This window comes from Ursus americanus, chromosome 15 (genome assembly GCF_024610735.1).
Source record: "Ursus americanus isolate L20-20 chromosome 15, mUrsAme1.1.p, whole genome shotgun sequence".
NCBI lineage: Eukaryota > Metazoa > Chordata > Mammalia > Carnivora > Ursidae > Ursus > Ursus americanus.
Window position 1 is genome coordinate 64,707,816 of NC_142141.1, and position 27,088 is coordinate 64,734,903.

The window sequence follows — 27,088 nt, forward strand, 5'->3', positions numbered from 1 at the left end:
GGGCGCCCTCGACAGGACGCAGCGCGCGGAAAGGACCGTCCGTGTGTGTCTGCAGGAGACACGCTCAAGAAGAGACCCAAGAGCTGAAACTCAAAGGTTGGGAGAGATCCACCCGGGAGCGAGATGCCCAGGAAGCTGGAGAGGCTGTAATTCTGATGAAACGTACTTTGCTGGGACGAAGCGTGAAAGCCGGGGGAGCGAGGTGTCAGAGCCTGTCGGAACTGGCCCACCAGGCCCGCTCCAGAGCCGCTGCAAGACGACGGCTCCTGCAGGCTCACAGACGGTCGCTCTTAGGTTCCCCTGGGCTTCAGACATTTTCAGAGGGCAGCTGCTGGCCTGGAACCGCGTGTACCCACCCACCGTCCTCACGCGGCTGTGTCACCACCCCGCGTAAATCCACGAGCGGCAACTGAATGACCACAAGTCTCCTCAGCTGAGCCAGGTGGGTACCAACCCACGTACCCAGACCTCTGGTGTCCAGAGGCCCCCTCTTCCCCTGCCGCTGGGGCCTCGGGCTGCAGGCCCCACACCGCTCTTCTCCACCTCACGCTAGGACCAGACAGGCATGTGGGAGACAGCACCTTCCTCCCTCATCTGCAGGCACTTCCCCGTGGCCTTCCAGCCTCCAGCCTTCCGGGTGAGACCCAGACTCCTGAGGCTCGGTGCTTCGCCTGAAACCTGCTCCTTCTCTCTGGGAACATTTGGGATTTTCTCATTGCCACCGGGTAGGGGGGTGTAGGGACGGGGTGGAATTTCAGAAAGGCGAACACCCTGGTCCTTTCCATCCACTGTGCTGGCCACACAGGGGGACCTTCAGGCCGGAAACCCAGCCCTCGGTTCTGGGAAACCCTCCTGGACAGTTTCCGCCCCTGATCTTTCTGGAAATGGAGCCTGCAGGCCTCTCGGGGCCTATATTCTCCACCTAGCTTCCTTTCCCTCTTGGTGAAGCTGAAGTGACCCTTCAGCGTCAACTCTGGGTCTTTCCACGGTTCCTAAGTTTGCTCTCATGCTTCTAATTCTTGAGGTCTCTCCAAAACCTCTGAATATTCCCTTTTGCGGCACCTGTTTTCATTTCATGGACGCTGGGAGGAGGTGCCCGACATCAGCTGGTTGGTTTGTTTCCCTTGCTCACCCGAGCTGCCTCTCCTTGCCTGAAGGGTCTGCGACCCTCTTGTGTGCTGGAGTTTAGGGGCGGGCGGGGACAGCCGCCAGAAAGTCCCACACCCACGACGGAGCCGCAAACTCTGGTGGGGACAGCCCCGACGTGGGCACTTCTGGGTCCTGCTAGGCTGTCAGGCTCCGCAGAGGCGCTGGGCCCTTCCTCGTGCTGTGGGCCGAGGTCGGGTCAGCAGCTGGAGCGCAGCACCAGCACCCACCCCAGCCAGGCCCCCAGATCCCGACCGTCCTGCACAGCGTGGGAGGGGCCGGCGGCTCACACCACGGGGCTGCGGGGCGGTGTGCCCCCGCGGGGTCTCTCTTGGACCAGAGGCGCCCTTGTGCTGGTTCTGCAGTCGTCTCCGAGGACAGGCGTCTAGGGTCCTGCGCCCGGTCACCACTGCTCCGAACGATTCCCATAGCTATTCCCCTTACTCCGTTACCAAGGACTTTGTGAAACTGTGACGGAACCACTGACTCCCTGATTCACAGCTTCTCCTTCTGAATTCACCCACTTAGGCTGTTGTGCTGGTGACTCCCATTCGTTCCCCAAGGGGCCACTCACCCCGCCTCTCGGCCCCTACCGCCCTCAGGCCGCCCTGTGTCCCCACACCTGGGCTTCACCAGGACCCTTACCCACATCGTCTCTGAACTCCCATGAGGGCTGGTTTGCCTGAGAAGCCCCGCAGTGCACCCTCGCTCTGCCCTGGGTCGGCCCAGCCAGCCTTCCCTTTGAAGCGTCAGATGCTTGGGGTCCTTTGCTCTCAGGTTTCTGACAGAGTTCCGTCTTATCTTCTCTGTGAAATGCGTGGGGAAAATCCTCTACGATGCTGGTTCCGCCATGAGAACCAGTGTCCCTCAGACACCAGCCCCACCAGCCACAGCTCCCTCCTGCCACCTTCCTGTTCAGTCTGGCCAGCGGAACGCAAGGCCACCCCATCCAGCCATCCCCAAAGGCTTTGAGGCTTGAAACAAGTCCTGAAAATGCTCTGCGTGTATAGAGTGAGACGGGCCTCTGGCTCTGACACCAGCCCTTCACCAGCCAGGCCCACAGGGTCGCCTGGACACTGGCCTGGAGGGAGTCCCACAGGAAGTGGCAGTGGGGGCCAGTTCCAGCTCTGCCCTCGCTAGTATGTAACAGTGAGCAACCTATTGAACCACTCTGTGCCTCCATTTCCCCATCTGTAAAATGGTCCCAATGACAGCATCTGCCTCATAAGACTATCCAGGATCAGGGAGTCCTGGTGGCTCGGAGCAGCCCCAGCACACGGTGCCGAGCACTGGCTTCAACAGCAGTGCAGGGCCTGGATCTTGGAAGGGAGAGAAGCCTGAGTTTCTGCCCCAACCTGCGCTCTAGCCTGAGGCTCTCCCCTGCAAAATGGACAGTCGTACTGTGCTGAGGAGTGGCCCCCAGATTCATGTGCACATAGAGCCTGTGAAGGTGACCTTCTCCGGAAAAGAATCTTCGCACCTGTGATTAAATTAGGGTGAGGTCACTCTGGATTAGGGTGGCCCCAAATCCAATATGACTGGTGTCCTTATTAGAGGAACACAGGAACACAGAAACACAGGGAAGACCGACTGTCAGCAGCCACAGGGGAGACTTGGGACATACTCTAGAGCCATCTGAAGGAACCCACCTGCCCACACTTGCTTTTGGCCCAGTGACACTGATTTTGGACTCCTGGGCTCCACAACGGTGAAGAGTCCATTTCTGTGGTCTGAGCCACATTCAAACAGCATGAACTTGAACTGCCATCACCGCCGTGCCCTGTTCAGTCCACTGCTGTCGGGAGCTCGAGCTGAGGCGTGTGGAGGCCAACGCCCCAGCTGTGTGCCCTCTGGGAGGACAGGCCTCACTCTGCCAACCAAAAAGCTCAAAAGGCAGGTGAGTAGGTGTGCGTGCACGCAAGTGCCTGAGGGAAACTTGCCCCTCCCTGAGGTCCCCTCGGGACCTGCTTTCTCTCCCGTCCACCCTGACCGTGTACTCACGCACAGAACCACCACAGGGCAGTGGCGGCTGAGCTCCAAGAGAAACGGAGGGGTTGTAGCGGAGGACCGAGAGGGAGCAGATGTGGGAGAAGGAACCCCAACCTCTGTGTGTGACCTGACACAGTCCTTGCTCAGCCCGAGGGGTGTGTGTGAGTGGAACACACCCAGAAAGGCAGAGCAGCGGCTCTGAGCAGGGCTGTGCTAGAAACTGCAGACCCGACCCAACGGTACCTGTGCGGGGAGCCCAGCTGGCACGGCAGTACGCTCTCCGGGAAAGAGCCTTCTGGCTGAGCCCACTGCCCCAGGGCAGCTGCCAACACAGGATGGAAGACAAGCGCCTCCCTTGAGGGTATGAGAACGTCCAGGACTCAGCCTGAATGAGTTCCGCTTGCTGGGATGACAGGTCACTCCAGACCTAGAGGCTGAAAACCACACACCTGAAATATGTTAGTATAAGTGAATTAGAAGTAAAACGATGGAGCAAGATACGCCAAGCAAACAGTAATCAAAAGAAGGCTTGGGTGCCTATATTAGTATCAGACAAAGTAGACGTCAGAGCAAGGAAAATTACCAGAAGAAGGAGGCGTTTTACATAATGGTAATGACAGAGGGTCGATTCATGAAGAAAGCATAGTCACCCTAAGCGAATATGTGCCCTACAACAGAACTTCTTAACACGCACGGCAAAACTGATAGAACTGAAAGGAAAAGTACAAAACCCCACAATTACACCAGAAGATGTTAACATTCGTCTCTCAGGTTGAGATGAGACAGAAAATCAACAAGGACGTAAAGGACGTGAGCACTGTCGGCCAACCTGATGACACTGATGTTTACAGAACACCTCACCCAGTGACAGAGGTCAAGTGGGGGCCCACTTCCTGGTTCGTGGATGGCTTTTCACTGTAACCCATAGGGCAGACGGGCCAAGGGACCTATCTGGGGTCCCTCTTGTAAGGCAGAAATCCTATTCATGACGCTCTATCCGCACGACCTAAGCTCCTCCCGGAAGCCTTGCCCCCCAGCACCTTCACACTGGGTTTCCGGTCCAGTATGAACGTAAATCATATTAACTGGGCAGGGGAGGAATACAAATATTCAGTCCATAGCAACAATCAATGAAACCAATAGTTGTGTCTTTGAAAAAAAATCCATTTGAAAATAAATCAATGTAACCCATAATATTAACAGACTGGAAGAAAACAGCCGTGATCACAGATCTCAATAGATGCAGACAAAGCATGTGACAAGACTTAGTACCCGTCTGTAATAAGAGCTTTCAGAAAATACGGAATAGAGGGAAATTTCTTAATCTGATATAAGGCATCTACAAAACCTGAACAAAAACAAAAAACAAAACCTGAAAAACCAATCTAAGCTAATATCAGACTTCACTCTGAAAGGCTGCAGGTTTCTCCTTACGACCAGGAACAAGACTGACAGACATGTCCCCTCTCCTCCTCTATCTGCTCAGGAAGCCCCGAAGGGCAATGAGGCAAGAGAAATAAACTGTGGAGACTGAACAAGTAGATACAAACTGTCTCTATTTTCAGACAACATGATAATCTATGTTAAAAATTCCCGCAGAATCGACAAAAAACACAAAAGCTCCCAGAATTACTAATGAATCCGGCAAGTTCACAGCTACAAAGCCAACCTAGAAAAGTAAGTCATTTCTATGGTGTTCTATTTCTAGATAGTAATGGACTTCTATATAGTATTGGAATACAGTATATTTTTATACACTAATAGAAATTGAAATTAAGCAACAGTTCTGGTTATGATAGCAACAGAAACAGAAAGTATCTGGGTGTAAATCAAACAACATACACAGGATCTCCACGCCGCACACCACAGACACGGATGAAAGCAGCAAAAGCCCGAACACTGTGCTCGTGCAGGAGGGGTCAGTCCTGGCAGGTGTCCGTTCTCCCCAGCTTGACCTACTGATTTAACCCTAACCCAATCCAAAACCCACCAGGAAGTTTTATAGATAGCAACAAGCTAACCGTAAAATTTGTATGGAAAGACAGAGAAACCTAGAGAAGCCAAAACAATTTCTGAAAAAGAACGCAAATTGGAAGATTCACACTACCTGATTTCAACACTTGTTCTAACACTGCCGTGGCTGAGGCAGGTGGTGCCTGTTTGTGAAAGGTCGTGCACACAATCAACGGCAGAACAGACTCACAAAACTAGGGCAGACACGAGGATATTAACATGCAAAATGAGTATATCTCAGCCCAAACCTCACACCTTGAACCAAAGTTAACTAAAAATGAGTCATAAGCCTGAATGTAAAACAGGAAACTCTAAAACTTTGGAGGCAAACACAAAATAAAAATCTTTTCAACCTAGGTTAGGTAAAGAGTTTTCAAGTGTGACACCAATATAATGATCTATTTAAGAAATTGATAAGTTGGGCTTTGTCAAAATTAAGTACATTCATTCTCTGCGAGACCGTGTCGAGATAATGAAAAGACAAGCCAGACTAGAAGCAAACACTTACAGATCTACCTGCAACCAAGACCGTGTGTCCAGAACGCACGAAGGACTCCAACGTCGGAAGGAAGGAAGCAAACGACCTGATTTTGCAAGTGGGCAAACATTTGAACAGACAGCTCACAAAGGGGCTCTATCGGCCAATACGCACACGAGAAGATGCTCACTCACAAGGGTTTGGACACTCCCGTCCACGCTTACCACACGACCCAGCAACCACACACGTGGTTATCGCCCAGACAAAACCAAAACCTATGTTCACAGAAAAATCTGCACGTGGATGTTTGGTGCAACTTTATTCACAAACACCAATCCTGGAAATCAAACATCCCTCAACGGTTAGGTGGACAAGCACACTGAGATGCGTGCACGCCACAAAATGACACCACCAACCACGCTACACGCAGCCACGTGGTGGGGTCACAGCTACTCTTGCTGGTGCCCAAGCTCCCTGCTGTGGGAACCCACCCCGGGCATCCTGAGAACGGCAGCTGAGAAGGCCACAAGGGCCGGAGAACGCGGGTGTGGCGGCCGGGATACTGCACGTGGGCAGCCCAGGGAAATGTGGGCACAACGGAACTGTGCATCTCCGTCACGATGACAGCCACAGCACCCGCCAGTAAGAACAAATTCTAGCGTGCGTGAACTTAAAGATGAATGTTAGAAATGTACCCATGGTACACTTGAACTCCAGCCAGCGTCAGGTGGCCAGCAGACCACAGCTCCCACTAGCCTGCTGCCACGTCCACATTAAACACTACAGCCCACCACCTTAAAAGCAGGAATAGAAGCTCAGGACACTGCTTTTTGTGACCTAATATGTATGTTTCCAGAACCTGCCTATCCTACCTCACACCTCCCCTGTCACCCCATGCCCAGCGCCTTTGCCAAGGTGCTCGCTGGGCGGCCCCCCTGGCCATCCATCCTGGCTTCTTGAGGGGGTCACGGGCCCAAGAGCACTAACCACGGACAAAGAAACACCAGGCCCTGCCCCAAACCCAACAGGGACCCTGGACCCCCAACAGCTCCGAATCTTGGTTTTTTCATCTTAAAATAGCAGACATTAAGACCACAGGCCTTTCAAGTGAGTGCCAGCTCTAAATTTTTATGAATTTATGATGCCTGCCATAAACCTCTCATTTTTTCCAGTTTGTCTTTAAGAGACTGAAGATTGGAAATAAAAGCTAGATTTTCTTGTTATTGTGGCTTGATTTGTTTATTTTGCTGTTAGGGAATATTTTTAAACTTCAAAAAGAGTCTCTAATTCCAAAGTTTGAGAACCCCCGCACTAGAAATGCAGTGAGGAGAACACTCACCATACAGCCTAGCCTGTTTCCATTCCGAGGGAACTTCCAGAAACTTCTGTGGTCACAGAGAACGTGTTACAAGAGGTGGCAGAAGGAGACTTCAGTCTACACGATGGAGTGGGGCAGGGAGCCAGCGGGACAGCCCCTGTGCCAGGGCAAACTGACCCGCAGCCTCGGGTCCTGGCCCAGAGGGTCACTCCCCAAACACTCACACCCTGGGCCAGTGGCAGGTATGGGGCCAGCACTGCCCCTCCTGCCCTCCCAACCCTGAGGGAACTGGTCTGCTTCCCAGGCTCAGGCCTGGTCACTTCCTGGGCTTCAGCTTCCTGCCTCAGTGCCACGTCCACGTCCACATCCTGAGGCCCTCAGGGGAGACCTGGTCTGTGTGCAGAGGGCAGGAGAGCTGCTGGGGACCCACAGAGGGGCCAGTGGGTGGTGGTGTGGACATGTGCGGTGCGGACATAGCAGTCCCCTAGGCTCCCAAAAGGAGACCGGGGCTCTGTGTGCACAGGCTTCCGTGTTTGTAGTCAGGACACAGTTTAAAGATTTCATGTGTAAGATTTTATTACCTTAATTTTGAACATAAATTAGAAAAAGAGCAATGCCAGTCATCTTTCGCCAAGAATAAAACTCAAGCTGGCACAATATTTTCCAGCCCCAAGCTTACTAGCACTGACAGAAAAATCCAACTTTAAAGGAAAAATTAATATTTAAGAATCCACTTCCGAAAAACATGATAAATAATGAAGTATGGAAATCCTTCCTCTACGGAAACCACAATATTTCTAAGAGCTCCTCTGTTGCCAGAAGCCATGCTCTGCTCCAGACAGGACTGAACCTGCAGGGACTCTTAAGAACGGGGTCCCCAGTCACCCACCACACTGAATTCTCATGGAGATTAAACACAAGTATGTACTTCCTCATATTTTTATTTTTTAAAAAGGAAGTGATTTATAAGTTCCTTGATCTTCATGAGAACAATCACGTCAGCAGGGGTGAAGGCCTTGGGGGGATGTGGAAGGTATGTGGGGTTGTGGGGGTCTCTTGGGGACCGATGGGGGTCATGGGGGATCATGGGGGCCATGGTAAGTCATGGAAAGCCATGGGGTCGTGGTGGTCCCTTAGGGACCATGGGGGGGGGTGTCATAAGGGGTCATGGGAGGCCATAGAGGGTGGAAGGGTCCCTGTAAGGACTGTGGGAGGCCATGGAGCTGTGGGAGGCTGTGAGAAATCCCTGGGGACCATGAGGGTCCCTTGAGGACCATGGGTGGATTTGGGGGGCCATGGATCATGGGGGTCTCTGTGGGGATTATGGGAGATATGGGGGTCATGGGGGTTCCTGTGGGGACTATGGGAAATATGGGGGTTGTGGGGAGCCATGGGGAGTCATGGGTCATGGTGAGCAAGCAGGAACCCCCAGATTGCAGACACAAGCATCTCTGGCTGCCCTCCAATCAGCCCAGACGTTTTCCATCTGTCCATCTGTCAGACGGCAGATGGTAGCACCGCGTCCTGTGCCCTCCCTTCAGGTGAGGCAAAGTGAGGTCATCTCCGGCTGAGGTGCCCGAGAAGCATGTCCCCACCACCATAGCCTACACGCCAAACAGCTGAGCACCCAGGAATTCGCACGCAGACAGTGGGAAGCTGCTGACATGGTCAGGGAGAGCATCGAGGTGAGATGTGGACTGAAGGATGGGCAGCAGGAAGCAGGAGGGGTGAGCCTAGGGGACAATCTCTGTCCCCTGTCCTCCATGAGGGTACCAGCACCCCCTGGGAGGACACGGCAAACAGCAAACCACTGAGATCATTCCCGTGGCGAAGGCGCCAGGGCGGCAGCCCAGCCGCGGGGCAGCGCCAGGCCAGCTGGCGGGTGAGGAGCGGGGCTCCACTTCAGGAAGTCCCTTCAGGACCCACCTGCAACAGGTCAATCTGGCTGCCACGGGGCAGCTGGGGTGCAGACAGAGCACCTGAGCGAGGCTGCTGCCAGCACCCACAAAGGGGGCTGATGGGCTCCAAGCAGACTCAACGTCATCAGCGTGAAAGGCGCCGGTACGCCGCCATCTCTGCCCTTCAGTGTGTCCGCCTGACAGATGGGTGGGCACGTGCAGCCAAGGACGCTTCACCTGGGGGGATGGAACCGCCCGCCAAACAGGGCTGGAGGCGGAGGACCTGGCATAGGGGTCCCATGAGGACACGCAGGGGGACGTGGGGCCCGGCCCTTCTGGGACCGCCAGGCAAAGCACAGCCTCAGGGGCACCTCAGCAGCTGGTTACGGTCAGCCTGCACCCTCCAGCCCCTCCTGAGACGGGGCAAACCAGGGCCCCCGTGTCTGGCTGCTGGTGCAGGCAGCGACCCCCTCACTCTGGGCACAGCAGCTTGACCCAGCCCAGAAAGCTCCGTCTTGCCGTCCTATCTTACTTGAGAAAGGGAGCCATGGCTTCCCCTGCCCCACGGGAAGCAGACCACACGAGAGGGTCAGGAAGGGCACAGCACCTCAGAGTCACCAGGGGCGGGAGGCCCCGTCTTGGGGAAAAGGCTGACCTGGGCCCCTGATGCCCTGTGTGTAACACCAATAAATGGACCAGCTGGGCACACCTGCCGGATCCCAGGAAGCTCAGTGTGCAATTCTCTATCATTAATTCAAAAAAACAAAAAAACCTGCTTGATTTTTATTAGGTTCTTCCGCTGACAAGTCAAACCAGAGAACGCAGAGTGAAAAACGGCTTTCAGATTTCACCCCTGTTCTCTCGTCCCAACCTGCCGGACCTCACCCGGGCACCAGTGCCTGATCTCTGAGGCTCCCAGGGCTGTCCTGGGGCTCATCCTGCAACACTTCTAGTCAATTGTCAGCGGTCCAACCTGCCGGCGGGGGGCGGGGGGGGGGACAGAGCTGGCCTACACAGCGTGACAGGAGTGTGATCAAAGGGCAGTGGGCTCACCTCCAGCAGCAGCCTTCCCTCCAGCACCGCGGATCTTCCGCTCAGACCGCTGTCTTCGGCTGAGGGGGCAGGTGAGGGGGCACTGGCCGCCGGCGTCCGTGGACACTTCTGCACGGCTGTCAGAGAAGAACAGAGCAAGGCTGTTAGCATCCTTCCTGGGCCCAGACCTGCTTACTTTCTCGTGTTTCCCCAGTTCTTGGCTGCCACCCTCCACAGGCAAAGCCACACTCCCGAGCTGACCCAGGGTCTCCTTGGCAGGGCGCACTGGGACAGCACGGCCTCCTGTGTGAGAGGAGCTAGGCCCCGGGCCAAGCAGGGCAGCCGGTGGGAGCACCGGTGTGATATTCAGGAGATCAGGTCACCTGGGCTGGGCCTGACCCTGAGGACCCCACCCTCTCTGCCCCCGAGAAACTGCTCAGAGTCCCACCCTGCCTCAGGGACAGCCCCCCTGGGGTCCTCAAAGCTCCTCTCTGGAGACCCAAGCTCCAGCAGGTGCCCGAACTCACCACTGCTGGTCTACGTAACTCTGACCACCCTAGGGGGTCCCGCGTGACCTCATCATGCCCCCAGCGCCCCCAACCCCTCCCCGCCCCCACCTGGTGTGGAGCAGTCCACATGGCATGGACTTCCCAGCTGGGAAAGAAGCCCCAGGAAGGCCTGCCTGGCACGACTCAGGTGCCCCGGGCTGGCAGTTTCCTGGTCCCCCCGACTCCCACCCCCAGTGCGGCTTCATCTCCGTCTTGGGGTGAAGAGCTCAGACATACAGACATGCAGGTCACACAGACAGACGTCATCCACATCCCAGCTCACAAGCCCCTGTCGTGGGGTCCCCCTCGGCATGGGGAATTACGGAGGATCCCCTGGGGTTAGGGAAAGGGGCCTGGAGCCTCTGTAGAGGGCACGGCAGGGCATGGCAGGGCAGGAAGTGCCTTCCAGCTGCCCCTCGTGTTGGTTTCCAAACTGAAGCTGCAGGTAATGTCAGTGCAACTCAGGGTCAAAGGGCCATGACGAAGCAGACAGAACCCCTGGTCTTGGGAGAAAACAAACACGGGAGCTTCAATCTCCCGCATTTTCTCTTTCAAAACCATCAAGCTGTGCTGACCTTCTCCCCGGGGACGTGCTGGTCTGCGGTGTTTGTGCTCTCCAGGTGGTGGTGTGTCCCCTGAGCCACCCTCAGACCCAGCGTCTGCTCCACACCCCTGCACCCTGCACCCCCGCCCCGCTACTAGTGAGCAGTGGACGGCATCTGCCCCACTGGCAAGGTGGACAGAAATATGGGCCCCCCGAGGCCCAGAGCCCTGGGACTGCAGGGCCCCCAATGCATGCACTCCAGGTAAGATGACCTGTCTAATCCCCCGGCTTGGTGGGACGGAGACCCCCTGCCCCTCACCCCACACCAGCCGCTCTGCTGGACTGGCAGCACCCATCCCCCGAGCCGAGGCCACGCTGGGCCCCCGCCCTGAAGCCGTGTACTGCCAGGTGCAAGTTGAGCCACGTGTCCATGGGGGTGAAGGGGTGGATGCAGAGAGGTGGCCCTTGGGAGAGCCCCACACACAGTGGCCACATCATGGCCTTTGGTCTCTGTCTGGCCTCCCTGCCCCGCCCTCTCTCAGAGGCTTTCGCTCTATCAACCCCCACCCCCCGCAGCTAATAAGCCCTGCACCTTTGTTCTCTGCACTAAATATTCCCAGAAATGAACCCATTTCCTTGGCCAGAAGGCAGGTGTATCCGGGTAACATGGTCACACCTGGGGGTCCCCGGGCAAAGGTGCAGAGACGGCTGGTGCCCCAGACGGCCCAGGCCTCTCTTCCGAACGGACAACCCCCCCTGGCAGCCAAGCCCCCACCACTCACTTGTCGTCAAGGCCGCGAAACACTGAGCTTCGGGGTATGTCGGAAGTCAGAGCCGCTTAGAGGTGCCTAATACTCCCTTTGGGCGCGTGACCCCGTTGACTCAACACTCAGAACGCCGCGTGCTCTGAATATAGCGAACTCATGCGGCTCTGCCCCCAGCACCCAGAAGCAGAAGATCGACCCTGGAGAAGCCAGCGCTGCCGTGTTGTGCCGGAGGGAACCCTGGGAGGCTGAGGTGAGCCTCTGCCAGAGGTCACACACGACCCCATGTTCTCAAAGGCCAAGAAGGGTAGCGCAGGGAGAAAGGAGGGTAAGTCCCACCCGACCCCCTCCACAGCCCCTAGATGACATCACAGGGGCCAGGCCCAGCTTCCCAGCCCAGGCAGAGGGTCCTGTCCTGCTGCCACACCAGGGAGGCCACAGCTCTTCCCCAGGGCAGAGCCACGCGGCACCTGGGGCGTATCTGGGACTCAGTGAAGGCTGGACAGGGACAGGACCCCACCTCAGTGCACCGTGGGCTACGTATGCACACACCGAGGCCACCAAGCCTCCACAAAGCAAACTCCGTTGCAGGGGTCATTCCCACCCCCACCCCAGCTCGAACCAGCTCCCTGCCCCCAGCCTTCCCTAACAGGCCCCTCAAGTTAGAGGAGGGGAAGTGTGGGGTTAGGCTATCCCTGCCTGCCTGTTCTTTGCCCCTGCAGACCCTGTGGGGGAGTGATGACTCCCACAGCTGTGAGGCTGGGGTGGGGGGATTCCCAGCACAGTGACATCACCACGCTGTGGGATGCTCACCACCCCCCCCACACCCGATGGGCTACGCCCCATCCCACACCCACTAGAGGCAGAAGTGTGGGGCGCCCCCCAAACTTCTCTCCCCTCCCTACCATGTCTCTGTACAAAGACACCAGCCCCCCAGCATCGTGTGCCCCCCACCTAGGGAGACCACCCCCCTCTAACTTCTCTCCCCTCCCCACCACGTCTCTGCACAAGGACACCAGCCCCCCAGCATCGTGTGCCCCCCCCCAGGCGGACACCCCCCTCTAACTTCTCTCCCCTCCCCACCATGTCTCTGCACAAGGACACCAGCTCCCAGCATCGTGTGCCCCCCCCAGGGGGACACCCCCCTCTAACTTCTCTCCCCTCCCTACTACGTCTCTGCACAAGGACACCAGCCCCCCAGCATCGCGTGTCCACTCCCAGCTGGGCACCCCCACTTCCCCTCCTCCGCAGCCACATCCCGGCGGGGCACGCCCGGCGGGGCCTCCTCTGGGCTCCTGTCACGCGATGGGGCCGTCAGTGCCGCAGTGACAGCCACCTGGACCCTGGCCAGGGCCTCGCGTGCGAGCAGAGCCGCCAACGCGCCCCACCCCCAGGCCTGTGGCAAGACAGAAAGAAACCAAATGCAGAGCCGGAGCCGGGGGTGGGGGCCAGCTTTCCCGGAAATCCATGTGAGCTGACAGCGCCTGCCCTCACTTCCCAGGTCCCCCAGTTAAGGGTAGCAAACTCCAGTGGGGTGTGGGTCACAGCCAGCATCCCGCCACTCCCCTTATCAGCCAGTGCCCAGGCGATGGCCAAGCAGCTCTGCCACGGGGGCAGCCCCGGGGGTGGGGGGGGCAGGCAGCAGCCTGTAGGCTGTCCCCCAAGCCCCTCCTGGCTCCACTCTACCCTGGATCAGCTCCTCTCTCCTGGGTCCTGCTTTCTTTCTGCCCTGTGACTGCAGGTCTCACCTGCGGGCCTGAGCCGGGAGTGAAAGGAGGCTGGGGCTGTGGACGGGGGCTGCCAGTGCCCTGGAAGCCTCCGCAGACAGACCCCAGCCCCTCTGCTGGGCGTGCCCTGGGGGGTGTCCTACCCTCTCCATGCCCGGTCTCCTCCTCCATGCCCAGCCCACAACCTGGTCCCTGTCACCCCCTCATCTGCCCCTGATTGCCCACAGTCACAGGTCAGGAAGCAGGGCTCTCAGGGAATGGGTGGGGTTACAGGGTCTCCTTCTGGGGAGCTGGTGAAAGTGTGGGGAGGAGTCTGCCATGGGCCCCTCGAAGGCTTGTCGAAGAGGAAATTCCAGGGATGAGCGGCACACCAGGGCCTAGGGTGTGAGAGCCCCCAGGCACCATCTGGGGATCGAGAGCCCAAGTGCCCCACGGCCCTCGTGAGCCGCTGCTGCTGTCCTGCCCGCAGAAAGAGGCCAGGCCATAGTCGCTAGCTCCTGCCAGGGCCACGTCCCATCGGCCCCACCCTGTGGGCAGCCAGTCCTCTTGCCTGGACTCTGAGGGGCAGCTGGGGGCCCCTACAAGTCCCGGAGGTGGGTCTGAGGCCAGCATTCGGCACCTGGTCTGTCACAGAGCTCGGGGCCACACAGCAGGAAGGGGAGGCACGGGCCAGGCTGCCCACTCCCAGGAATGAATGGACTCCCTCGGGCTCGCTGCTCAGCCTGAATCCTGATGGAAGCCTGCGTCACTCTGTCCTCCAAGTCCCTCCCCCACTCTGAGTCACCCAAGGACCCCGGAGTGCCAGCCACACAGAGACTCTTCCTGCTGTCCAAGCTATCCACCAACTGGCTGCAGAGTTCACTGCGCCAGCGCATCCCACTTCAACGACTCCTTGCATCCCTAAGAAGGTCCATTTGGGACAGAGAAAATTGGAGAAATGATGGAGACAGTGGCCATCCCTGTATACACACAGGCAGGGGGTGTGGGAGTGCTTAAGAAGGAAGGGGTCACTTCCCTTTGAGGCTCGGCCTGGGGCTGCCTGCACCCTGCCAGCACCCCCACCTCTTCGTTAAGAGACCTCCATTTCCCCCACACATGGGACGTTCAGGGCAAGCTGCCACTGTGGGCCAAACCACGTGCCCCTGGGGCCCAGTGTCCCACCAGAGTGGCTGCTTAGTAGTCGTGTGGCTGGGTCTGGCCGGTGAGAGATGCCAAGTGTCCTTGGTAGAGGAGAAGCTGGAGGACTCCCCCATCTCTGCCTCTGGATGGTGCTGTGATGCGCAGAAGGCGGCAGCCACTTTGTTCCCAGCTCCAGTGAAGCCAACTCCTTGGCAGATAGGACAGGTGAGCCAGGACAGGTGGGTCCAGGATGTAGGATGTGCTGAATGTGGGACGCATGAAGTTGTCTAGGGGTTGGGGCAGGACTCCTGCCATGAAGGGTGATGGAAAGAAAAGCCAGGGGCCCCACTGGAGGCTGAACTGGAACCCCAGTTCTGGCCATCTGCAGGTCCTGGAGTGGACAGGCCCATGTCCACAGACCAGCTGAATGGAACACATGCCTGATAAAACCTGGCACTATTTCAGGGTCAAACCAAGAGTCCTGGGGCTCTGCACTGTGTGCCAACTTTCATGCTCTGGGTGGCACCCACAGCACGTCTCATCTGGGTCATTTCCTCCTCCAGCCCCGGTCTAGCATCATGCTGCCCCAGGCCTTCACAGGTCAGAGCCGACCTCCAGCCTTGCCTGTGTGTACCATGGAGGCAGACGGAGTGACCACAGCTCCGCTCTTCCCCATGCTATGCCCAGAGGTCAGAGGCGGAGGGCATGCAAGTAAGCTTGAAGCACCCCGGGGACCCCCGAGCAACAGGCGTGCCCTCCTATTTCTGGCCACTTATCAGAAGCTAACATCTGTCCCAGACCCCTTCGGAGGCATGCTTAGCAGAGGAGAGCAGACAGCTTAGAGAGGGGGGTCCCAGGAGCCTCAGCTCCCCTGTAAGACAGGTCCAACGCCACCTGACATGCTGTGTGCGGGACCTGGAAGTGAGTGGCACCTTCCTGTGTGCCCCCTCTCGCATGCCACCTGGGGGCCAGGACTGCCCACCTGCAGACTGACAGGTGCAGGATGTGGGGGGCCCGCCGTGAGGGAAGGTCAGCTGTTCCCCTCTCCACCAGGCAGGAGCTAACACAAGGCTTCTCCCGGGCCCACGTGTGTTCAGGAGTGGACAGGTGCCCTGAGGAGCCCCAGCTTACCTCTCGCAACACCCAGTCTCTCCAACCAGACTAAGGCCCTGGCAGAAAGAGCCGGGGAGAGCAAATGCTTCCCAGGAGCGGGGGGCGATGGTGGTTGTGGAGCTGCCGCTTACAGGGGGGCTCCCCACCCCTAAAGGGTCTACAGGCCCCTCTGCAGTTTCTACAACAAATTAATGGACCGACCCTCACAGTTTTCAAACTCTCAAACCATCCCTCCCTTTACTTTTCAAGGACTAAAAGATTAACTCCTCGTTTTGCCTTTGGCAGACGCAAAGGGACATGCGTGCTGGAGAAAGGAGTATACAGTGATTCTCAAGGGCCTCGAACTATGCACAGAGGAGAGTCCTGGCCGCTCCGTCACCTTCTGAACACCCGATGCAGAGAACAGATGCGTTCACTTCCTTCCCTAAGAGGCTTGTGGTTTGTGGCACTCTGGTGCCGGAGGTCCCCCCAGCTCCTGCATGGGGAAGGGTAAGAGAAAACTGGAATACCACCTCGGGTTCTCTGTGCAGGAGGCTGCTGGCAAGCACCGCCTCATCTAGCCATCGGAAGGAGGTGAGGTCCCGACAGACACATGGGGAGCGCGCAGGGGGGTGGCAGGCTGAGAGGTAGGAGGACAAAGTGCAGACCGTGGGGCATAGGGGGCTCTGGGAAGGCCCTTGGAAGGGCCACACAGTGGGCTGTGTGCAAAGCAGCTGAGTCCAGCACATGTGGGGAAAGGCCCCTGGTCTGGGCGGGTGTCTGGGGAGGGGCCGGGACGATGAGAGTCCTGGAGAGCCCCCAGCCATCCCCAAAACAGGCAGCACCAGCTGCGTGCCAGTCAGGCTGCTCCTGGGAGTGGGGGCTTTCCCCTTCCTGGGGCAGCCACAGAGGCCCATCTGTCCACAGAACGAGGAGGAGCTGGCCCTGTCTCCGGGAGGGCAGGCCTCTCACACCTGGGCGGGGGGCAGACAAGACCTTCTTATGGTTCCCGAGAAATGATGCAGTGGTTCAACCTGCACGTTCCCTCCGCAGCTCTGTGGGGACCTCGCCTGCCCCACACGAAGCGCACCCCCCCACGATCTGCTCCGACTCTGCCCACGGATGGGGGTTTCTGGAGAGAGGTTCACAGGGACACTTCATTTCACCAGGGCTGCGGGCATGGCCAGAAGAGACCCCCAATGGGGCAGCACGGGGCCGAGGTGGGGGGCAAGCCTGCCGGCATCTCCTTCCCGGGGGTCCACTCGTCAGAGCCTGGATGTCTCCCCATACCAGTGAGGGGGTGCACCCCAGCCACACCCCCCATGGACCTCCCAGGCAGTGCCCCCTCCTGTGAATCACAAAATGATGTGATTACACACAGGGGCCCCCATAGGCAAGGCCCATGGAGGCCAACATTTACCTCTCTAATCCCTGCATCACGCCGGCCAACCAGGTGGACCCAACACGTGAGACAACAGGCCTGGAGGGGCGGATGGAGGAGGAGTGGAAACATGGTGCGTCCTGTGCGAGGGTGTGTGTGCTCTGTGTTGGGACCTGGACAACGAAGGGGAGTCTGAGGAAGGGAGGGAGGAGCAAGTTACTTTACAGAGCTTGCTTCAGACACATGGTGTGAGGGCATCTTAACAGCAGGGGAAGATGCCTGTGTCCTGCATGTGGGGAACGAGAGCCAACAGCCCGGGCAAGGGTCCCAGCAGGTGCGGACAGGAGGGTATGTGTCCTTCCAAGACCCTTGCAGTGGGGGAAGGGACTAAAGCTTCCATTCAAAGCCTCTAGTTCCCGACACAAGAAAAAACATCAGGAGTATAAATAAACATGCTCATTTCTCGCAAGCGCTGCATTTCGAAAATACGGGAACAGTCGAGATGTATGCTGCATCAAGTTGTTGATTTTCTAGAAACGTTTTCCATACTTTCCAGAACGCAGCAGGCAAGCTTTAGAGATTTCACACTCTGATACTGCTCAAAGAACATCAGAAAAGACACATTTCCTCAGAGCCGGTGATGACGGAGAGGCTGCGGCCACCCCATCCACTCTCTCTGGTTCAAAGAACACATTTCCAACCACTTTCTAAGGCGCTCTCGTAACTTGCACCACACGCTCCGCACAGAAAATGCTCTCTTTCCTTAAATCCCCAGAGCAGGATGCAACCAAAAATAGCTCTTTGGGAAGAAAAAGAAAAAGGAACATTACACATTGCAGATCTGTATTCTCTTCGTGGTGTGAAACATCTGAACAAGCTAGCTTGCTGGGCATTTTCGTCAAGTTTCAACACATCAGCAGAAGCGTGCACCAGCATCAAGCCAAGGGTTCAAGAAACATTTTGTGAAACACAACAAAACAAAACCCAAAAAGGTGCCACTGCTTTTAAAAAGTCCAATACTCACTCAGTGAATAAGTGTGCGGCGTGAGGATGCAAGACAGCGTGTGCACGCCGCCGTGCAGGACCCGTGGCACGTACGGCCCCGGGATCAGGGAGCCCGCGATCCGGCAGTTCCAGCCTCGGGGGCGTGCCCGGCCGCCTCTTTGCTAGCAGTCCCAGGGCTGTACCTACAGGTCCAGTGTCCCGAGGTTTGGAGGAGCAAAGCTGCCAGAGAACATCTGAATCATGTATAAAGAATGAATTTATAATAAATTTATAAAGAAGCCTCCAGTTACATAACCTCGAATTTGCAAATAACCCGACTTGAGGTTGGCGTGTGAGTCACCCTCACACGTCACCATGAAGTGAGCGGTTCCTATCAACCATGCGTCATTCGCGGTCGATGCTACAGACTGAATGGAGGTGGAAGGCCTCGGTGCCCAAAGCTGTCCACGTGCTCGGGGGCCTCTGCAGGACGTGGTCATTCACTTGCTCATGCAGGCATCCCTGCCCGTCTTGGGGGCGCACCTCCTGGGGAGGCTCTGCCAGCAGTTTGGGGGAGTCGCGATGGGAGAAGTGTGGCTGGGGAGGCAGCCTGAGGTGACACTGAGTAAGGACCTGAAGAAGCTGAGGGACCAGGGGGGCCTGGCTGCAAGAAAATGAGCCCAGCAGGTGTGCAGGGCTGTCAGGGAAGCACCCCCAAGTGAGACACAGGCAGGCCCCACCTTGTGCTCCACGGCACCCTGTCCTACCACACGATGTCCCAGTCTCACAGCCGCCCGCTCGCCTGCTGCCCGCTGACCAGGCAGCGCCGCTCAGACCCAGTCTGCAGGAAGTGCTGGCTGTTCTCTTTCCCAAAAGACTGGGTGCCCGAAGAGGCCAAGTGCTCCTAAAAGGTGCAGACATGACTTGCCTGAGAAACACATGCATGTGCCGTGATCGCCCGCCATCGCCCCCGGCTCCCCAGGGACTCACTCTTGCACCCACTCCTGAGCTGCCACGATGCTCGCCTCAGAGCAACTTTTCACGTTTGCAGTTTTCTCTCTCCCTCCTTCTGGTCACGTGTTTATGTTTTATTTCGAGACCATGTCCAGCGCACAGAAAAGCGCTAAGAACAGCACAAAGTGCACAGATACACTTTGCCCAGAGATTCCAAAAACTGTCCCATAAACACTGTTTCAGCCAGGGTTGTGTCCCTGGGCCCCTTCCACCCCAGGCTCCTTGGTCCTCCTCAACTTCTGCGACCTTGACCCTGAAGATCATTGCCAGTTACTTTGCAAACCGCCCCTCAGTTTGGGTTTGTCTGGTGTGCCCTCATGGTTAGACCAAGGTCTATCCCTCCTCAGCAGGAACGTCACCCAGGAGGAAACGTGTCCTTCTCTGCCTCCTGGTGCGTGGCACACGACGCCAACGTACTCCACTGTTAGTGGGGTCGCAGTTGGTCGTCCGCGACAGTAGTTTCCATTCTAAGTTTTCCCTAAGGCATAAATGCATACTTTGCTGGGAGGTAGTTTTAAGACTACAATAATCCCACTTCTGACCCCACTTTCACACACTGATTTTAGCGTGGACATTTCTTCCTGAGGTATTACTACAGTGGTTAGTGATCACTGACTTTATAACTCATCTGTCTCCAGTCACCTACCCACAGCGCTTCCTCCTGTCTGTATCAGCAGTCTGCCTTAAGGAGAGCTATCTCCTATCATTCATTCATTCATTCATTCATTCGTCCGTATCAGTGTGGGCTTATGGAATCCTATTTTATTCACTGGGTTATGATCTATTACCCTCTTGTTTTGTTTTAATGCTGAAATGGTCCAGGCTCGGCCAGTGGGAGCCCTTTTGGGATGGCTGTGTCCTGTGGCATGTCTCTAACCCTCTCTGAGCGCTGCCTCCCTTTCTGGCCCAAGATGCTCTAAGCTGACCTATGCTCTCCCTGCTCCAACTCTGGAAGGAGGCCTGAGTTCCTTTTGATGGTGAACAGTGTCTAGAAACCAAGATCTGAATGTGAGCTGTGCTCGCAGCTACCTCGGACCTTGCCAGTGGGCAGAGCAAACACATATACGTATATTTATGTCTACAGCTATCTTTATATTTTGAAAACCATGAGCTCACACCAGTACCTCCAATTCCAGTTCAACACCACAGGAGTCAGTAAAGAGTAGAATGATTTTCCCTTTAATATCTGGTAGAAATTGCTTTAAATCATCTGGGCCTAGATTTTAACTACTGATTCAACTTTTTAAAAAGAGTTTGTTTATTTATTTATTTATTTATTTATTTATTTATTTATTTATTTACTTATTTACTTATTTATTTATGAGAGAGAGAATGCAAGCAGAGGGCGGGGAGCAGAAGGGGAGGAAGAAATGGGGGAAAGAATCCAAACAGACTCTGTGCTGAGCATGGAGCCCAACACAGGGCTCCATCTCACGACCGTGAGATCATGACCTGAGCCAAAACCAAGAGTCAGACGCTTAACCGACTGAGTCACCCAGGTGCTCCTGATTGAACTTCTTTAATAGTAATATGACTATTTGAGGTTTCTATTTCTTCTTGAGTCAATTTTAACGAGCTAAATTTTCAGTAATGTATTCATTTATGTTTTCAAATTTATTGGCATAAATGTGTTCATAATAGCCTCAAATTATCTTTTTTTTAAAGATTTTATTCATTTATTTGAGAGAAAGAGAGAGACAGAGCACGAGTAGGGGGAGAGGCAGAGGGACAAATAGACTCCCCACTGAGCAGGGGGCCCAACGCAGGGCTTGATCCCAGGACCCTGTGATCATGACCTGAGCCAAAGTCAAATGCTTAACTGACTGAGCCACCCAGGAGCCCTTCAAATTATCTTTTAAATATCTGTAGCATCTATAAGCATGTTCCCTTTACATCCTTAATCCTGTTTACTCTGTTTCTCTCATTCAGTTTCACCAGATCTTTACAAATTTTATGATTGTAGAGGAATTCTATTATGTTTCTTTTCCATTTCACCAGTTATCTTCACTATTATTTCTTTCTTTGACTCTCTTTGTATTTTACTTTTCTTTATCAGAACTACTAAACCAAATATTTAGTTCATTAATTTTCCACCTTTCTTCTTTTATATATAAACTCATAAGGTTATTTATATCTGAGGATTACTTTAGCTGCATCCTACACATTTTGATTTGTAAATATTTTCTTCCTTACATAATGTTTTCTTCTTTAATCTACGAGTTATTTATGAATGTGTTTATTTCCAAATATAAGGTTTTTCAAGTCATTTTTCTATTATTGATTTCCAGCTCAACTGCACTGAGGTTTTAATATGAATTTGTCATAATTTTTTCTTTTGAAATTTATTGAGACTTGCTTTACTGACCAATATGTTTCTGTATATTTACAAATTTCATGTGGGCTTGAAAAGATGTGAATGCTATAGTTTCAGAGTATAGTGTTTTATGTGTGTCCTTTAGATTAACCCTTTCGCATTGTTGAAATCTAGAATCTTTACTGATTTGTACTTATTTGATTTACTAAATACGGAGAGAATTACTTAAAATCTTTCATGATGATGAATTCATGTATTTTTCTGTATAGTTCTGTCAATTTTTGTTTTATATTTTTAAGGTTATGTTACCAGAAGCCCACAAATTTTAAATTATTTTAGTGCTTGATAAAATTTTTTTGATTTAAAATTTTAATTGATTTGAATTTTTAAAATCATTATATAGTGACTCCCTCATGATCTCCAGTAATGTTTTTTAACCAAAAATCAAATTTTTTACATTAAAATGGCTTCATCAGATTTCTTTCAGTTAGCACTCTTCCAACATATATTTTCCCATCCTTTTCCTTTCACCCTTTCCTTGCCGTTTGTAAGGTGATATAGTAATCCACTCTAATAATCCTTATCTTTTAGTTGGCATGTTTAGTCTATTCACGTTTACTGTAATTTGTGACACACTTGGGACTTTGTGTTTTCTATTCCATGCTTCCATCTCTGTTTTCTCCTTTCTTGTCTTTTTCCTTTGATGACATTTTCTCTTTCTACTTTTTCTCTCCACTAGTTTGAAAGGAAACCCCATTTCTTTTATCCTGATGAGTATCCTGGACATTATGATGAATTAGCTTGTCAACTTTCCCAGAAAATTAATATATGAACCACTGAAGTCTGTGCCTCTCCACCTTTATATGCTTTTATGGTTAGGAATTTACTCTCCCTCTTGTTTTGTTCTTATAACACACCATTATTACTGTTTTATACAGTCAATGTCTGCTTCAATTCGCCCACATAGTCATCACCCTCCTGTTCTCCCTTCCGTCTCCACTCCAAGTCTCTACCAGGAATTCCCTTCCTTTTGCATAAAGTCCTTTAAAATTTCCTTTTATAAAACTCTCTTTGGGTTCTCAGGTTCATGTGGTTTTTGGTCTCTGAGTATTCCTTAATTTCCTGCTGTCCCACTGATATACCATAACAGGTTTCAGATATTTTATCTTTGCATTTTGGCTGTTAGTAGCAGAATGACTGATTGGTTACTGATCCACTGTATTTTTGGAAACCGAAGAAACCATGTATTTGGTAGCAGAATTCCCCACTAGACTCTAAATGCCAAGGGGATGGGGACCATGTTTGCTCTTTTGTTTTCTTCCTTATAAAGGTTGTTAATATGGAACTCTTTCTGTCTGCAAGAGTTGAGGCCCCAAAACAACAGGGTGTCAACTATACCCAAGTCCCAAAGTGAGATTCCAGGAGACCTAGGCAGGGTTGCAAGAAAGGTGTCAGAGATGGAGAGATGCTCAAGGCTGAGAGGAGGGTCTCCTTGGAGGGGTTGTGTTGTGAGTCCGATGCCCCCACTTGCACCAGGAGGCCAGTTGGGGCTTTCTCTCCTCACCTCGTGCCCAGTGAGAGGGGCTTCATGAGGACCCCTATGAGGGCCTGCCATGTGCCTGCTGGAGCGGGCAGAGGCTCTGAAGGCTGGTGTCTCTGTACACTCAAGAAATCCAAAGGACAAAGGCAGGGCCTGAAGCTCCCGGTAGGCACCCAGGCTGCACCAACATGGTAAGTGCTACCTGCCAACCTGGTGGGGCCAAGGTGCACGTTTCCTGGAGAGCAGGTAGGACCACAATGCCCCAAAACTGGCCTAGGACGTCTCAAATCTTCCAAATCCTCCCAGAGACATGAGCAGAGGCCTGAACAAAAGAGGCTAGAGGCACCAACTGACACCCAAGGCTAAGAAAGGAGGTGCCAGGGACCAGCCGGAGAGGATGGAGCACCAGGGTTACCAACTTCAGTAGAATGCTCCCTGGGTCCCTCACTGAGCCCTGCCTGCCAGCTTATGGCAATGCTGATCACATAGGACCTCACTGAACCCTCACTGAACCCTCACCTCTCCTCCCTGCCGCTGCTCTGAACCAGAGGGCAGGAAACCACAGCTACCACTGGGGCAGGAGCAAGAGGAGAAGCAGCCAACCTAAGCCCCAGCCCTCCTGCCTGCTGCAGCCCCAGGTGAGGGTGGGGAGAAGGCTCACGCTTGAAAGACAGATCATACTAACACCAAGCTCAGCCTGCTTAGGGAAGCAACGTGAAGAGGGGCTGTTGAGGGTTGGGGGAGAGACACTGAATTCCCTGGAAGGGACCAGAAACACAGGGGCTATCCTGGTTCTTCCAGGGGTGGTGGGGGAGCCAGCCACAACGGAAGTTTGCTGGGGCAGCGAGAGAAAAAAATCAAAGCTGTTTTGTGTTGACCCTGAGTTCTGGCTCCTTCCCGGTCCTGAGCTGACACAGGAACCAGGAGGGAGGGAGAGAATCAATGCATGCACGGACCAATGAATGCCTGCTCCTCTTCCTGGAAGTAATTTAGATATTGCAGGAGCAATAAAACGGCACATAAAATAATCAAGGATGATCTGACGACGACTGAGGGACCTTCCTGGGAGCTGGGGTCAGAAGCTGGTGGCCACAGATGTTAGGACACGGCAGGTGCTCCATCCTGAATGACTCAAACTACTGCGTCTTTGCTGGAAATGCCCCTGGGAGCCATCTTCCAGAAAGCGTTGGTGATGGAGAGGAAGGGGTAAGGGAAGGGGGCTCCAGGGGCAGATGGGGAGGTAAGAGGCAGCAGTGACCCACATCCACATCCCTGGGGGATGAATCCACTGGACGCTCCACATGACAGGAGAGGAGGCAGGTCCCAACCCTCCCGCCCCAGAGGGCCCTTCTCAGTCAGCTCGGGCCGCCATAACGAGACACCGTGCACGGGTGTTTAAACAGCAGACAGGTATTCCTCACAGGTCTGGAGGCTGAGTCCAAGGTCAGGGCACCGGCAGATTTGGTTTCTGGCATGAGTTCCTCTCCCGGCTTACAGAAAGGGAGAGCCCTCTGGTGAGTCTTCTCAGATTGACACTAATCCTGAGGGATCAGGTCCACTGTGGGGCCTGATTAACCCTTAATACTCCCGGAGGCAACATCTGCAAACACAGCCCCACGGGGTAGGGCCTCTGTATGCACATCTGTGGGGGTGCAAACGTCCAGTCTGTGACAGGCCTCACCCAGAGAAGGTAACTCTAGTGACAGCTGAAAACAGGTACAACGCACCTAAGCAACCAGGTAAGCTCCAGTTGGGGGTCACAAGACCACCTAGGGGCGCTGCCCTCCTGACGCTTCCCGGCACCACCGCCCTTGGAGGCTCTGGGGACACACCTCCCACCAGGGGAGCAGGGCCCGAATCCACCCCTGCAGGGCTCCAGATGGTGTGTGCGGAATTGGCCCCATAGGCTGTGCACAGAGAACGCGAAGGGACTGGAGGCCCAGACGCGATCTACGGGCAGCCCTGCCCCAGGGTGAGAAATCTCCACGTTCCCGCAGAGCCAGACTGCTCGTCCACCTTCCCCTTCGTGCCGGGTTTTGTTCGTCGACACTGTTCCTTCTCTGACACTTCTCTCCACAGCATCAGGGCCCGGTCTGCAAGACTCAGGGTGTGGACGCCGCGGGCGGACCTCGGGCTCTCCGTCACCTGTGAGCAGTGGTTCTCCACCCCAGGCGCTTGTCCTTCTGGCCAGTGAGTCTCCCCGATGAGCCCACACTGCAGACCTTCTGCCTGGGGAGAGGGGCCCTGACTGACCACTGGCCTTAAGTGACGGGGTGCTGGGACTTCTTGGACCCCCACGTCCTGGGGGAACCAGCTTTGCTCTGGCCCCATTTCAAGGGCCCTTATGCGTCTCCTCTTGCACCACCTTCCCCCCTTCGGTCAGCCCTCAATTTCCTTCTTCGCAAACAGTGACATTCACAATAGTGGAAAATCCCCCTCTCCTGCTGGAGCACAAGGGTTGATAACGGAAGCACTGGCCCATTGCCTATGCGAAAACCAGATAAATAAAATGTAAAAACCCTGCTGCTTTCAAAAATCCACAAAAGCCAATCCTAAAGTAAACATTACAGGCAAATTTTGAGGCCTTATTACCCTTTGAGGCTGAAATTTTCCAGGTCACATCCTTTCCCAAGGTACCATTTTATGGAAGCTTTAATGAAATTAGCTCATCTATTTCTGAGTCAGGAAGCGCAGATTAAGGTCCAATTTTTGTAGCCTGACTTTTTTCTAACTACAGTGGAAATGAATCCAGGAAAGTTTTTAGAATTTCCTCTAAAATGTACAGCTGAGGGACATCACAAAGTTCAGAATCCTTGGTAGAAAAGGCGTTGTGGAGAAATCAAGTTTTTTTGACACCCAACCGTGACAGTCGCCGTGTAGCTGTGAGCTTTGACTGACGAGCCTGCCCCAGGACTTGGAGTTGGCCTCTGAAGGCGCAGGCTGACCCGCAGGGCGTCCGCTCGCACCAGCGGGAGGCGTGGGGGGCAGCAGGAGGGGAACCTCACTTGCTTTTGGTTAAGAAGAGCTACGCATTCAGGTGGCTCCCCGGACAGCTGCCTGAACCCTTGGAAACACTAGATGGGAGCCCTTCTGAGACCACCAACCCTGGCCCGGCCGGGCACAGCCGGATCTGTCCAGAGAAGAAGTGACCGGGTCCCCTCCCAACCACCCAGCCAGGAGGTCGAGTTGGCGAGGGTGTGTCAGTAGGAGAAGGTGAACCAGCCCCCTCACCCGGGGCAGCCCCAAACCCGCCCAAGCTGCCCACACAGGCCACTGTGGAAGCTGGGGTCGCCGTCTGTAACAGAAGTGCTTCACAAAGGCTGGTCTGGGGACCACGCCCTCGATGTGTCCTGGCACCCTCGCCATGGCTCTCCATCACACTTTGCACGACTTTCTCAATTTCATCACATCACAAACCTGCTGGAAAAGCACACTTGTGCTGCTCAACTTCTAAAATGTTCCAAGTCACCCCAGTAAACTGACCTCCACACCACTGGGGCTCAGAGTGACCCCAAATAGCCCCGGGCATGGGGATGGGGCCTCCCTGAGGGGACACAGGAGGGGCTCCTGAGAGGTCTGTGCAGTGCCCCCACCCTGGTACAAAAACCTGGACACAGTCCCTCGTCTCCTTGAAGCCCCCAAGGACGCAGTCACCAGCACTGAGCCCATGGTTGGCCGGGAACGATACACCCTCAACCCCACTTGGAGATCCCGCTGGCTAGGTAATTACTGATTTTTAATTTAAAAAAGTAATTCAAAACCCATGAGCAGGTGTTACTCTCAGCTTCTGCTCAGAACACAGAAGAACACTGTCCTGCCTTTCAGTGAAGTGTGGTACCATCTTCTGATCTGTGGGTTTTCTTGGCCCATCAGAGACCCGAGGTCGAGGGCAACCAAGACCCCGAAATCTAAGATACCGGTGCTTCAAGAGAGGCATGAGCCAGACGTCGGGCACGGGGAAGGAGGATGCAGACAACATTCCGACGCGAGAATGACGTGACGTCACGCGAGGTGAACGTGACAGCGAGAGGACAAGAAGCCTGTGGTTACGGAGGTGGGGGACAGGAATCTGCCCTGCATACAGGTGTCCACAGAGGAAAGAGCCGTGAGAGGGTCCTGGCGCAGGCCAGGGGAGGGCACCAAGCCCTGTGCCTGGGGATCCCCCAGTGCTGCTGGGGAAGGAGCAC

General features: G+C 54.6%; 1 protein-coding gene across 1 annotated transcript in view; it reads right to left on the minus strand.

Moving 5' to 3' along the window:
• The window catches only part of AHRR (aryl hydrocarbon receptor repressor), a 74,855-nt gene that overhangs the window by 37,878 nt on the left and 9,889 nt on the right, over positions 1–27,088 (minus strand). The window contains exon 3 of the mRNA XM_045808054.2: positions 9,896–10,011. Coding sequence (XP_045664010.2) covers positions 9,896–10,011 — 116 coding nt within the window. The remainder of the gene's footprint in view (positions 1–9,895; positions 10,012–27,088) is intronic.